General features: G+C 32.9%; 2 protein-coding genes and 1 pseudogene across 2 annotated transcripts; 2 read left to right on the top strand and 1 right to left on the bottom strand.

Annotated features, from left to right (window-relative positions):
• Positions 1-908: 908 nt before the first annotated feature.
• On the top strand, positions 909-7,083 carry LOC120195080 (annotated as a pseudogene).
• A 376-nt stretch (positions 7,084-7,459) lies between these two features.
• On the bottom strand, positions 7,460-8,398 carry LOC120195081 (dnaJ homolog subfamily B member 1-like). Its single transcript, XM_039197193.1, has 2 exons — positions 8,013-8,398; positions 7,460-7,936 (listed from the first exon to the last, which is right to left on the bottom strand). The coding sequence occupies exons 1-2, from the start codon at positions 8,396-8,398 to the stop codon at positions 7,492-7,494; spliced, it is 831 nt and encodes a 276-aa protein (XP_039053124.1). The 3' UTR covers positions 7,460-7,491.
• A 1,759-nt stretch (positions 8,399-10,157) lies between these two features.
• LOC120195002 (replication factor C subunit 3-like) lies at positions 10,158-14,035 on the top strand. The gene is made up of 9 exons (XM_039197147.1): positions 10,158-10,492; positions 10,800-11,016; positions 11,281-11,360; positions 11,451-11,610; positions 12,109-12,190; positions 12,578-12,740; positions 12,845-12,908; positions 12,993-13,061; positions 13,741-14,035. The coding sequence occupies exons 1-9, from the start codon at positions 10,303-10,305 to the stop codon at positions 13,838-13,840; spliced, it is 1,125 nt and encodes a 374-aa protein (XP_039053078.1). The 5' UTR covers positions 10,158-10,302; the 3' UTR covers positions 13,841-14,035.
• Positions 14,036-14,480: the final 445 nt, after the last annotated feature.

The raw sequence follows: 14,480 nt of genomic DNA on the forward strand, positions 1-14,480 counted from the left end.
AATAAAATAAAATAAATATATTGAAGTTGATAAAATATTATAAAAACTAAAAATTTAAAAAAAATATCAAACAACTTATTTTACACACAAAAAAAGAGGGATAATCAGTTAAATTTACTTCGCCCACATGTTTTTCTTTTCCTATTTTACCAAAACTAATTTTGTTCACTGTTCAATTCTCTAACGAATTTGTGAGATAAGTATATAGTTATTGAGTTTAAATTAATTGAAATTGGGTTAATAAAATAGATTTAGGCATAATCAGTTTTTAATAGTATGTACAAATAAAAAGGGACGTGGCAATATTAAACTCTCTAATGGTCTGTAAATGAATTCATGACTTCTACGATGTGGTTTGATGGTCACCTCAAGCTTACACAAATCCTATACACATGTTTATCAAACCTAAACCTCTATTAAAATTTATAAAATCATAAATTTCAAATTCTTCTTTTTTTCATAAAAAATTTGAAGATCTTCTAAGTTGGATGTTAACCATGTAATTAGGATATGATAAATTATATTTTAACGTACAATTTAAATGATTGTCAATATTTTAACAGAAAAAAGATGAATTTAGAACATATAAATAGTCGGATGATTATTTTATAACTTGTAGTAGTCGGAGAACTCAACAAAATAATTCTTAGTCGGATGGTCATACAAGTGATTCACCCTATTTATTTTTATTGTAACTTGGAGGAAATATGATTTGGATGGCTACTGTTCTGGACAACCTAATTTTTTTAATAGGAAATTTTTTTATTTGAAGCTGTCTTTCTCTTGTTTGACATGGGCGACCCTCCCAACCTAGTTTGCTCCATTCGCAAATGTCAGTATTCGAACCTCTGACCTTGCTTAAGGGACCTAGTGCCTCATTAGACTAGATCAACTAGTTGTGTTGTAATATGAATATATTTGTATCTGTTCTTTCAGTAGTTTCTCTTGATCCAGTTGTAGGAGCTATTGCAGCTGGTAATGCTATAGTCTTAAAGCCATCAGAATTAGCTCCAGCGTCATCATCCTTGCTTGCGAAGCTGGTATGATTATTTAGATGGCTCTTGCATTAAGGTTGTTGAAGGGGCAGTTCCTGAAACATCAGCATTACTGGAGCAAAAGTCGGACAAAATCTATACAGGTCCTTTACACATTTGCGTCCATTTAACTTCTCTCTTGCTGAATCTTTTATGTGAGATATGTGAATCAAAATATATGAAATTTTAGGCGACGGAAGAGCTGCGCGCATTGTAATGGCAGCTGCTGCAAAGCACTTAACACCAGTTGTTCTGGAGCTCGGAGGAAAGTCACCTGCCATTGTTGATTCAGACGTCATTAAAGGTATGTGTTGTGTTTAATTTTGCCATCATGTCGGCCTTCTTCGTGACTTGCTGACCTTTTTCTTGTGTGTATTTCAGGCTGCAACTAGGGGATAATGCAGGGAAGTGGGGGAGTAATAATGGACAAACATGTATGCTCCTGATTATATTATTTCAACAAAAGATTATGCTGAGAATTTGGTAAGAATGATCGTATATGTTAACATATGTAAATTGTAATCCATTTATTTCGATGCTCATCTCAAGCAAATTTTTATCCTGCAGGTAGATTCTTTCAAATACGAATTGGAGCAGTTTATGGAAAGAACCCATTGGATTCAACGAAATTTATATGACGTTGTGTATAACGTCACAAAAGATACTTTAAACGTGACGCTTTTTTTATCATATTAGTATTGATGGTATATCTTTTATGAAAATGTTAAAATGATTACCGATTTTCATCACTGTATGTGGAGCCAAAATTTTCCTCCAAAAATTTTAGAGGAAAAACTTTTAATGACGTTTAGATAAAATAGTGTCGTTATAAAATTGTCCTCAATGAAATGAAAAGTATTAGTGACGATTTATTATAATGACACTTTGATTCGAATTAGTGACGTTGCAAATTTGTCATTTTTTCGTCACTAATTTTCTTTAACTTGTGTGTTTTATTTTTTTATATGTATTTATATAAAAAAATAGTTAATACATATATTTATATGTATTTAATACAAATTTTATCGTTAAAAAATCTTCTTTAGTTGACTTTTTTCAAAGATGAATGCTATTATGATTACCATATAATCTTAATGAATAATTTAATTTAGGGAGATTTAATAATATATGTAATCTCTCTGATTATAATGTCCATAAAAAATTACTCACAATCATTAATTTTATTTGGCTTAAATATACAAAAGGTGTTCAACGTATGCTCATTTTTCCAGTTTAGTGCCTAATGTTTTTTTCTTTTCAGTTTGGTGCCTAACTTTTCATTCCGTTACTCAAAATGGGTCACACCGTGACAGACCGTTAGTTTTATCCTTTAAGTGACACGTGTCACAATTTGGTAATTTTAAAAAAATTATTTAAAATTAAAAAAATTATATATTTTTAAAAAAAGAAAACATAAAATTTTTGAAATAACCCCAAAACTTTGTAAACCTTCATTTCAACCCCTAAATCGTTCAGTCACTCCTCTTCCAAGCTCGTTCCGCTCGGCAACGGTGGCTTACCAAACGGTGGGTTTGGTTGGACAGGACCGGCGAGCTCAGCTTCGGTTGCGGTGAGGCGGAAAGGTGGCGATTTCGGTCAAAAAATCGTAAAAATCGAATGGTGATAGGGGCTTTTCGTCGAACTTTTAAAACACCACTCCACGAACTGCGGCGAGGGAGGGAGTGGATGACTATGACCAGTCCGGGACGACGCTTCCACTGGGCTAAGCGGTGATGACACGACCAGCGGTAGCCGAGGTGGAGGTGGGCGATCGAATGATTTCCTTGCGATTAAGCTCAACGGTGACGATTTCGAGTGATTTGAAGAGGGTCGGGTTGAGGTCGTCGGTTGCTGCTGAGTTTGGTGGAAGTGGTGGTGTACACCACTGGTCCGAGAAGGGTGGTTCGGTGATATGGTTAAAGGTTAATGGGTTGAAATGAATGTTTTCAAAGTTTTGGGGTTATTTCGATCGAATGATTTCCTTGCGATTAAGCTCAACGGTGACCGATTTCGAGTGATTTGAAGAGGGTCGGGTTGAGGTCGTCGGTTGCTGCTGAGTTTGGTGGAAGTGGTGGTGTACACCACCACTGGTCCGAGAAGGGTGGTTCGGTGATATGGTTAAAGGTTAATGGGTTGAAATGAATGTTTTCAAAGTTTTGGGGTTATTTCAAAAATTTTGTGTTTTCTTTTTTTTTTAATATATAATTTTATTTTTTTAATTTTAAATATTTTTTTTAAATTATCAGATTGTGACATGTGTCACTTAACGGAGAAAAGTAATAGTCCGTCACGGCGTGACCCATTTTGAGTAACCAAATGAAACGTTTGACACCAAACTGAAACGAAAAAACGTTAGGCACTAAACTAGAAAAACGAACATACATTGGGCACCTTTTATATATTTAAGTCATTTTATTTTAAAGGAAAATATAAGGGTATAGTTGCTTCATTTTATTTTTTTAGGCTTAAAGGCATGTTTGTTCCCTAAATTATACATTTTTTTGACTGAGTTGGCCCTATAGTTTTTTATAAGACATTATGCCATCTTAATTTTAAAATGACTCAAGTTTTCCTATTATTTTCTAAAAGATTAATTATTTAATATAAATACTATAATACTTAACAATAAATCAATTTATATGTTAACATATTTTTTATTAAAATAAAACATTTTTTATACAACACAAATTTTAGTAAAATACTTATTGTTGTAATCTAAAAATATGACAGAAATTAGAGGAAATTTAGAATTCAAGAGTTGTAAACTGGAAAATGAAATGTTTAGTGCCATGTTTGAAACTCCAAGAAATTAGAGGTTTTTCTCCATGATTTACCTTTAAAACCATCTACTTGATTCCCCTTAACTGTGTCACCTATCTTTCCCTGTGAAAATTATATTTATACTTATTTATTTTTTTATCTTTTATTTATTTCACACTATTCTTCCCTTCTCAAACCTTATCTTGAATATCAGACGCCGCCTACCTAAATCAATCCCTAAAAATTCATCACTGCAGCTTAGATTTCCCCCTTCCGTCGTTCGCCACTATCACGCCTCAACCCATTCACCGCCTTATCTTGAATCTATTCCATTCTTTCTTCTTTCTCCATTTCTGCTACAACCCATTCTTCAACTGTCGTGACTTAATCGAGTCCTTGCTCGGGATATGATATCTCGGAAAAACCGAAACGGGGCGGATCTGGTTTCCTCCAAAATCCCCAGAGCATGGATGCTTGATGATTATATTTGTTAGATGAATTACTGTGTTTGGTGGTCATTTTCCTTCACTTGACCCTTCTGCCCTGTATGGTCATCTAGTTCCCTCACTTGCTTTAATCCTCTCAAGTTCTTCCTTAATTTCCTTCTTTTTTATTGATTCCTCTAGAATATTTGAATTACATTATCATATTAGTTGTTCATTTCAAGAAATTTCCGATATGTTTCAGACGTTGGGTTCTCTAAAAATATGAAAATTTTATGCCTCATTTTAGTGAATTATGTTTACAAGTTAATTGCTTTCGTATTTTTAGTTATATTTACAAGTTGGGTTAGCGTTGTTTAGTTTGCAATTATGTTTTGCAATGGAACTGGGCGATAAGTTAAGTGGTCGGCAAATGCCATGGCTCAGTTACTTGCTCCCTCAAGCTAGGATATTGTTGATTCTTATTCTACTATGAACTCGCTCATTAATCTTTTTTTTTCATGATACTACACTGCATAATTTAATGAATCATTTGAGAATTCCGAGAAGCTCATCGAACCAAATGCCAATACCTAATTCCCCTCTTAATTTACAGCGTTTTCTCACAGCTAACGACCGCCACTGTCCTGAAATTGGTAAGCAACGCCCACTGTCCTTAGAATTGTTATCCACCCAAGCCTTTCCCTTAATGAATTTGTCTTTACCTAATTATTTAATTTTTATATGTTATAAATATTCCCTAATCTCTATTTAATATAGCTAATATACCAGTTCAAAATTTATTAATTTTCTAGTCAAAGCTTATATTACTATGATTGTTATAACTAGTGTTACAAGAATTTGATATCTCTATTCATTTTTTTCTATATTTTTTTTATGTTGTGTATTTTCATTGGTTTATAACTTTTTTTCTTTTAGTTATTATTTTTGTAGTTACAAGAGTTTGGAATTGTGACCGAAGTCAGTGGCTACCGACAGCAGTGGCGACCAATCGACTGTGGGTTTGGTTTTGGGGTATTTTAGAGGGAAGAGATCAAAATATAATGATTATATAATTTGGATCTTCATTAAATTTTGTAAAAAATATGCATTATTGTAATTATGTGAAGTTCTTACTTTCGTTTTAATTTGGAAAAAGATTTCTCTTTTGATTGAAAATTATAAAATATTTGTCCTTGATTGTAATTTATAAAATAAATGTTCTTCTATTATAATTTAAAAAGATTTACCCTACATTATAATTTACAAAAAGATTTTCCTACATTATAATTCACAAAAAGGATTGTCATTTAATATAAATAAATCTAAACGTAATTCATGAATTTTTATTTTATAATATTTTTTAAAAAAATTAAATAAAATTATGACGATTTGTTTTTGTCATATACAATAAAATTATCTAATATTGGTGACGATATGAATAGTTAGTAAAAAAAATTATATTATTTAGTGACATAATTAATTGTTATTGAATACAAATTATAATATGACGATATTCATTAATGTCATTACATTTCTAACAATACGTGACGAAAATATATATATCATTATATTTGACATTTAGTGACACACGTATGATGACATGCGTTGTGACGTCAAATTTTATGTCACAAAATACAAATAGTGACTAAATATAAGCTTTAGTAATAACATTTTAGATGTCATAAATAAGCAAATTTGTTGTAAAGACTTATCTCGCACAGTGAACTCTAACCACTTTTCGCTTGTCAAAGCGCATGGAGGACAAGGTTTCTAGTAAGATTGTCCATGGTGGTGAGAGAGACGAAACAAACTTGTCAGTTCTAACCTGGGCTTTGCTTCTCATTTAAAGTGCACCCGGCATTTTATTCCCTTAATATTTGATAATTGTTTATCTCTTCCAATGGCAGGAAGATTGCTCCCACTATCTTGCTTGATGTCCCAAAAAATTCTCTAATCGTGAAGGAAAAGATATTTGGCCCGTTGCTCCCCGTTATCATGGTAGGAACTACTATTAGAATATAAAACCCGGTTTGTGAATTTTCTGCATGCAAAATGTCCCGACAGAAACTAACACCAATTGTTTATGATAACAAGGAAATTTATAACAGGTGGATAAAGTGCTCTTATACTTCATTTATAGAGATTTGAATATGGGACATTCACCATGTTTTTATTGTTGGTTTATAACAGGTAGATAAAGTGGAAGAGAGTTTCGATGTGATAAATTCTTGTGGAGCAAACCCACTAGCAGCATATCTGTTTACTAATAACTAGAAGCTAAAAGAGAAGTTTATTGCAGAGGCCTCTGCCGGGGGTTTAGTTGTCAGTGACACTAGGGTACATGCAAGTTTACAAGATTAGGACGTGGGATTCATGAATAAAATGTTTTCTTTGTTTACGTTTAGTTAATTCTTGAGATCAGTTAACACACACTATATGTTCCTATCAATTGAAACATACGCCTATAAATATCGATCTTCACATGGATCAAATCGACTACTATTTCATCTTGCTGAGCACAACTTACCATTCGGAGGAGTTGGGGAGAGCGGAATGGGTTCGTACCATGGGAAATTTCCTTCGATGCTTTTAGCCACAAGAAGGCTGTTCTATGGAGGATTTGGCGGTGATGTATATCTGAGATACCCACCATACACCGGGCAAAGCTCAGATTGTTCCAGGCTATTCTCAGCGGTAGAAACCAAGCATAATCCGTTCTTTGCTGGGATAGTAACAAGTCCGATTGTCTTTTTTAAGGTCATTTCGTATGTGAAAAATAAAAATATATATCTTATAGGTGCTTCTAAGTTTAGTTTAATTATATAAACTAATGAATAATTATATATTCTTATAGGTGCTTCTAAGTTTAGTTTAATTATTATTAAACTAATGAATAGGATTGATTGAGGAAGGACTAGTGGGTGATTTGCCTCTAAAATTTTTATATTATTATATATCCGTTTTTATGTCTATAAATTTTATAAATTTTAAGTTAAAAATGATGATCTAATATCACTCTCATTCTTATAAGGTCGCGCACAAACACATGAGATTTAAATTTTTTAAATATAAATTTAATGATATAAGTTAGTATAATTTAACACTCAAATAAAATATAATCCAGTTCAGATTGTCTCAAACAATACATGAAATTTTTATCCAGTTCAAATAAATAAATGATGAAGAGTTAAATTTCTGTGGTAGAAAACACAAAATCTCCACAAGGAAATAAATTCAAGATTTCTAAACAAATACACACACAGACACGCTGATCAACCAGAATCTCCCAAAATACTGACCGCAGCAGCCTGTTGTTCAGATGTAAGCTCTTTGGGAAAGATAACGACGAAAGATAGTTTCAAGTTCCCTCGGCTTCCCTCTTGTTTCTTGTTGGCCATTCCCTGACCTTCGATTACCCTTTGATAACCAGGCGAAATGATTTCATCGATTTCCAGATCCATGGTCTCTCCGCCCAATAAAGGTATTGGGACGGAGCAACCGGAGAGAGCTTTCACCAATGGGATCTCAACGTTGAGCTCCAAATCATCACCGTCTCTTCGGAACAAGCTATGGTGTTTCTCGGCGATTACGAAGGTTACATCAGCAGCGTAAGTCCCTAAGCTTTCGTTTCCCATCCCTTCAAATGTTACCTTCGTCCCTTTCTTCCATCCTGGATGCACTTTTATTGATAATATCTCGTCTTCTTGTATTATTTTCCTGTCAATATATTGTAGTTCTTAAATGAAATCACATAAAATGTGAAAAAGAATGAATGCTTAGGATTAATACGAACCGGATAGTGTAAGGACATCTCTTGTGATCTTCACTTTCTTCGTACATCCGTAACACAACTTCGAGCGTGCACTCCAAATTTCTCTCGATCGCCGGAGGTTTCACCATCAGATTTGAGTTCGAGTACGTGATTGGCTCATCATTCCACTTGCTGGACGAACTTCTTGATTGATTCTCATCAAATGCACTTCTGTCGGCATTTTTCGAGTTTTCGTTAATGTTGTTCTTGAATGAATTAGGTCTCGGAGCGGGACTCCTCTCACTCGCAATTCTCAAAGGGACCGAAGTGAAGAAAGCATCCATACTTCGATTGTTGAAACAATGTCTCTCGAATTGAAATTCATGTCGTTCATTGTAGCCGTAGTTGTGAACTGGAGAATGCTGCATGTTTGCTTGATCTTCTTTTCTTAAGAAATAAATTTTCTTTCACGCAAATCAGATCTGAAATTAAAATATTGGAAATTGATGCAAATACATATACTTACAATCGGGAAAAAAAATTCAATTGTATTTTAATTCGAAATAAAAATTATCTAAAATTTTATTTTTTTTTATTTTATTTTATGAAAACGCCATAACTATAATAAAAGACCTGTAATCTAAAATTAAAATACTCCCTCCATTTGACTTTAAAAATGGAGGAGATTTTTAGTTCAAATAATTTAAATCTAACACGAAACAGATATAAAAAGAAATGCACAGTTAATTAATTGACTAACTAAATATTTATTGGCTTTCACGAGCCTAATCTCTTTCCTCTATTATTTTTAAGGTTGATATTCAATTTAATGATTAGTGTATTTGTGGTATTTCATATTTGGATAAATTTTAGTACATTTGCGATTTATTTTAAAATTTGAGCCACTCATCTAATATTGTTGTAAAAATTATATTTTATGCTTCAATTATTTATCCGTATCAAATTTGTCAAATCCTATATTTCAAATATCAATTTTCTCCGATTTGAGCCATTAAAAAATGTAGTATGATTTACCTATTTTTAAATGGTGTATATAACTAACTTAATTAGGTTCATAATCCTCTTGATAAGAGAAATATAAATAAGGAGAATATTATTTTTTAGAAAAAAATTTGCTAATTTTATTAAAAATATAGAATATTTAGTATAAAGAAAGTTTATAATCATTATTGTAAACTAAACATATAATAAAGATATTTTTCTAAACACAGAAAAATAATCACTTAAGACCACAAGGACCATACAAGGAAAATATTTTAAAAACCTAACCAAATAAACTCAGATAAAATATAGATATGAACAAGTATGTATGTATCGATAAACGAACCATAAAAGGAGATTAATCTACTAAAAAATCAATGATAAATCACAAATCAAAATTGCGTGATGTCAAAATAATATCCACCAATGCAAATCGCGTATCCAAATCCAATTCGAATGTCAAAAGCAGTGAAGATCATCATGATAACAAATAAAGCGTTATTTTGATCAATCGTGTAAATTTCAAAATCAACCATTAAAAAAGGAATAACAGCCAAAAGACCGAATATGTGTCATAAAGACAGAGAAAAATGTACCATAAAAGTAAAAAAAGACATATCATAAAGATAGAAGAAAACGTGTCATAAATACATAATTATTAAAGGAAAATAAAAATAAAGATACACTATAATAAAAGCAAAAGAAAAATAATAAACAACGACGGTCAACGATCAATACAAGACTAATGTTGTCGCTAATAAAAAAGATGAAGAGGAAAATAGACTAACATCGGCTAAAGAAAAAGAGAAAAAAATAGGATAAATCCTATAGTTAATTTCTAATTTAATACTTGAATTGTAAAAGATTATTTAAAGATAATATTATTTTTAAGTGATTTTCAAATAAGTTTTTATTAGTATGAGAAAAATAGTTATTCGAAATACTTTTAATTATTTAACAATTAATACTCGTCCATTCATAAAGACATCATAATCAAACTCTAACACCTTAAAAAAAATAAGGTCAACCACTTAACCACTCAAACTGTATAAATCATGTAAATTCAAATAATGTTATTTTAAGAAATGTGTGAATTTATTTATATTGAAAATCAAATACAAATATGCATTATTAATGTATTAAAATAAAAAATTAGAAAGAAGAAAAAACGGTCCGAAGCGTACATCCGGAAAAGGCGCGCTTCAAAAACAGGGTTGGCGCCTCGCAGCGAGTAAAGTAAAACCCCGTTTTCTCAAAAGCAGTAACGAACGGCGGAGATCCTAGCCGTATACAACAAAGGGGAAAAAAGATCAGAAGAAACTTGAAGACGATGGCGGAAGTAATTTCGCTTATGGATATCGACGAAGATGACAAGCACCAGGAACAAAACGGCTCTCAGAAGCTAAACAAGGGCAAAAGCGTCGCCACAGCCACAGATGCCAAAGCCACTCCCTGGGTCGAGAAGTACCGTCCTCAGTCCCTCGCCGACGTAGCTGCTCACCGCGATATTGTTGACACCAGTAATTCCCTTTTTCTCTTTCTCAGGGTTTCAAAATGTATTTCCGCTTGATTTGGTTTCTTTTTCTTCTTGTTCGAAAGTTTTACAATGATTATAGGGGTGAAAAGGGAATTCGTTCCAGGAAAGGGTGGAACACAATTAGTTCGAGATTTCAAATTTTTTGTATACATCTTTCTTAATTGTTAGTAAAAAAAAAGCTTAAAATAAACACTCTGTTTAGTTACTCAGTTGAAGGAAATTTTGATGATGAAGAACTCGTGTTTTTTTTTTTACAAATTATTTGCTCTGCTTTTGTTGGTGTAAAATAGTTGATAGGCTTACTAGCGAGAACAGATTGCCGCATCTTCTATTGTATGGTCCTCCCGGAACAGGCAAAACATCCACCATTCTGGTTGTTGCACGGAAGCTTTATGGAGCACAGTATCATAATATTATTCTCGAGTTGAATGCTTCGGATGATAGAGGAATTGATGTCGTTAGGCAACAAATTCAAGGTTTTGCTAGCACCCAAAGCTTTTCATTTGGGTAATTACCTTTTAATGTGTGCTATTGATCCATGATTGCTTATACTATGCATTCCCTTGACAACCACCACCCATTATTTATGAATTTGGAACTGCGGAAGTTGTTTTTAGTTTTTTAAATCCAGTTGCTCTCTTGTATTGCTGCTGGTATTGTGCAGACATCTTTTACTTTCTTTTTCATAATTTCCATTTTTTTTATCATTAGGCTTCAATAAATGCTTTTGCAAAGGTAATCCATTGGTGATTAATATTGAGGTTTTTGCAGGGTGAAGTCATCGGTAAAGTTGATTTTACTTGATGAGGCAGATGCTATGACAAAGGATGCCCAATTTGCCTTGCGTAGAGGTATAATTTTCTTTGACCAAATTCATCTCATTGGCATGTTATTATTACCCTTTTCTTTTTTGTAACTACGTTTTTAGTGATTGTCTGCAGTTATTGAGAAGTACACAAAGAATACTAGGTTTGCACTGATCTGTAATCATGTCAACAAGATCATTCCCGCACTACAGTCCAGATGTACTCGGTTCAGATTTGCACCTCTTGATCCTATTCATGTCACTGAACGACTTAAGCACGTTATCGATGCTGAAGGGTAAGTATTCTGCTTCCTTTTGCCATTCATTTGTGTTGCGCTAAACATTGGGTTGGAGTGAAGTGTTCCTAATTTAAGTGCTCTTTTATTTGGCAAAAAAGTGGTGGGAATGAGTTTCAATGTTGGTGATAAAAAGTTAACTAGAATGCAAGATAGTTCTTGCTTATAGTTTTTACCTGTAGTTCGTTTTTTTGTCAATGCTGATGAACAATGTATGCACATGAGATACAAAAACGACTGTTATCTTTCATTTTTTCTGCTAGTTAAGCTAGAGTTTGCCTTTTCGGGCTTGGCTCAAGCATGCATAAATATCTAACCAGCATAGTTTAAAGTTTTATGGTGTAGCTTTATCAAGCCATTTGCTCGTGTATTAAAGTTGTTAAAAAGTGAAAAATATGTGCCTTTGCATATCTCATAAGGGCTCACCTTTTGTTATTTAGATCTTATCTTTGAATCTTTCACCTGAAAACTATTACAAGTTTTGCTTCATTGGACCAGACTTGATGTAACTGATAGTGGCTTGGCAGCACTAGTACGGCTTAGCAATGGTGACATGAGAAAGGCTTTAAACATTTTGCAGGTATTTAAACCACTTACTCATATTGCTTTTCCATAAATTGGTGTACAATAATAGTCATTTGTTTAAGAAGGACAAATGACAGGTTGGCATGGATCTGTTCTTTCTTTGTAGCAGAAGTTGTGTTACATTACCATATGATCTCATTGTTCTTTGGAGGCGCTACACTTGTCTATTTTATGCTTGGTGTGTTAGGTTATGTGGTTGCTGTTTGAGGAAGGGGATTTAAAGCTGGATTTTAAGCTTGGGAATCAATATCATACACTTCTCTCTGAACAAAATGCTTAAGTGCGTGAATAAATATACTTTATTTTCACTATTGAGGGGGATTTTGGACAGTAAGATTCTTATTACTTCTAAAGTGGTTAGTGCTATTCATGAATGGGCAAGAGTAGCATTATTAATAATTTCTTTGCTACATGCAGTCAACACATGGCTTCTCAGAAGATTACAGATGAAGCCGTGTATCTCTGTACTGGAAATCCATTGCCTAAAGACATTGAGCAAATATCTTACTGGCTTCTGAATGAATCGTTTGCTGAGAGTCTCACACGTACACGTCTTAATCTCACTGTTTGTTATGCAATTAATAAAATGGTTGTCTTTACTCTTTAGATCAACTTTTTAACACTATATTTTGTTATTAACTCTCTGTAGGAGTTTCTGAAACGAAGACAAGAAGAGGATTGGCCTTGATTGATATTGTGAGGGAAGTGACTATGTAAGTGCCATGTCTCTTTTAACTTATAAAAGTCTACCCTTTAAAAATTTCTGGTTGATATTCATTCACTACTCGTTTTAACAGGTTTGTTTTTAAGATTAAAATGCCCTCAGATTTTCGAGTTCAGTTAGTTAACAACTTGGCAGACATAGAGTAAGCACTTATATCTGCTGCTGCTGCTCTCTCTCAACTCACATACAACACAACACATGAATAATTCATAAATGGTTGATTCTTTAAATGTTAAAATAAATCCAAGATAATTATTGAGATGTTCAATAATGAATGTATCATAAAACTGGTTATGATTATAAAAGAGGAACCATAAAGAATAGAGTAAAAGTACCAAGACAATTTGGTAAATAAGCAGTATTTATCATTTACTTATTATATAGGTTAAGATTATTTTATTGTATCTCAAATTTCGTGGTTTAGGATTTTGTTTAGAGTATTCTTACCCTAATGAGGTTTTAGAGCCATTATGTGATATTATTTATTGTTGCTAGTCACCACATTTGAGATGTACTTTTTCGTTTACTCAGGCTATTTGTTGGCTGTTGTAAGGGGTTTTGGGTTCCCCCCCTGGTGAAATTGTTGAACATTTTAATTGGGGCTGGAATATGGAAATACCGTTTGCTCATCAGCATAAATATACTACGTAGTAGATAGTAGATTGAAGAATAACTGACTAGTAGATGATATGCAATTCCTCTAAAAAACTGTTGGCTTCATTTTTGTAATCATGAAAGAAATGTTCATAATGAGTGTGAATCATGGAATATTTATTAGATAGTAGCTAATGGTATCAACCTGTATGTTTTACCCTTTGCAGATATAGTTTGAGTTTTGGGTGCAATGATAAATTACAACTGGGATCACTTATTGCTACTTTCACTCAAGCTAGATCTGCTCTGGTTGCTGCAGCAAAGTAGCTGTTTGTCAAGCCTGACCTCATTTCTTTTTCCACTGTGGATATATTGAGCATGATCTTGTGTGATTTTGGCCTGGCAAGTACCAAGCGTTTTACGTATCCAGTCTGAGTCGTGAATACCTAAAGAATGTGGTTTTCAGGCCCTAATGATAGTTGTTAAGGTAGCATTGCCTCTATTTATAGTCAATTTTGCATCTCATTAGCTTACATCCGTCATCAGCATTATGGTTCTACATAGTTAATTTTTCATTAGGCATTTCAGATGTTTGCTTGTAAGTTGTAAGAAAACCGAGTAGCATCATTTTCAGTGTGGGAAGTCGGTACAAAGAATCAAAGGGTAAAGCAATGAAGTGAGGGTAGTCGGGCAAAAGTGATTCCTATTTCAATGTACTCCCATCATATCACAGAGGACGCTAGTGAATGTTAGGGTTGCTAGTTGATGGTTTCCTTTATCCATGTACTGACGGTAGGTTAATGAAATTTTTCAAGCTTTATTTTTTTCCAACCTTTTTCAAGTTATTTTTTTTTGAAGTTTTGTTTATATTGCATTCATTTTCAAATATATATTGAATCCAATTATATAAAAGAAAAATAAATAATTTAAGTATGATATATTTGCATTACAAAATGAGCCCACCTAT

The sequence above is a fragment of the Hibiscus syriacus genome, unplaced genomic scaffold, assembly GCF_006381635.1.
Source record: "Hibiscus syriacus cultivar Baekdansim isolate YM2019G1 unplaced genomic scaffold, ASM638163v2 tig00117005_pilon, whole genome shotgun sequence".
NCBI lineage: Eukaryota > Viridiplantae > Streptophyta > Magnoliopsida > Malvales > Malvaceae > Hibiscus > Hibiscus syriacus.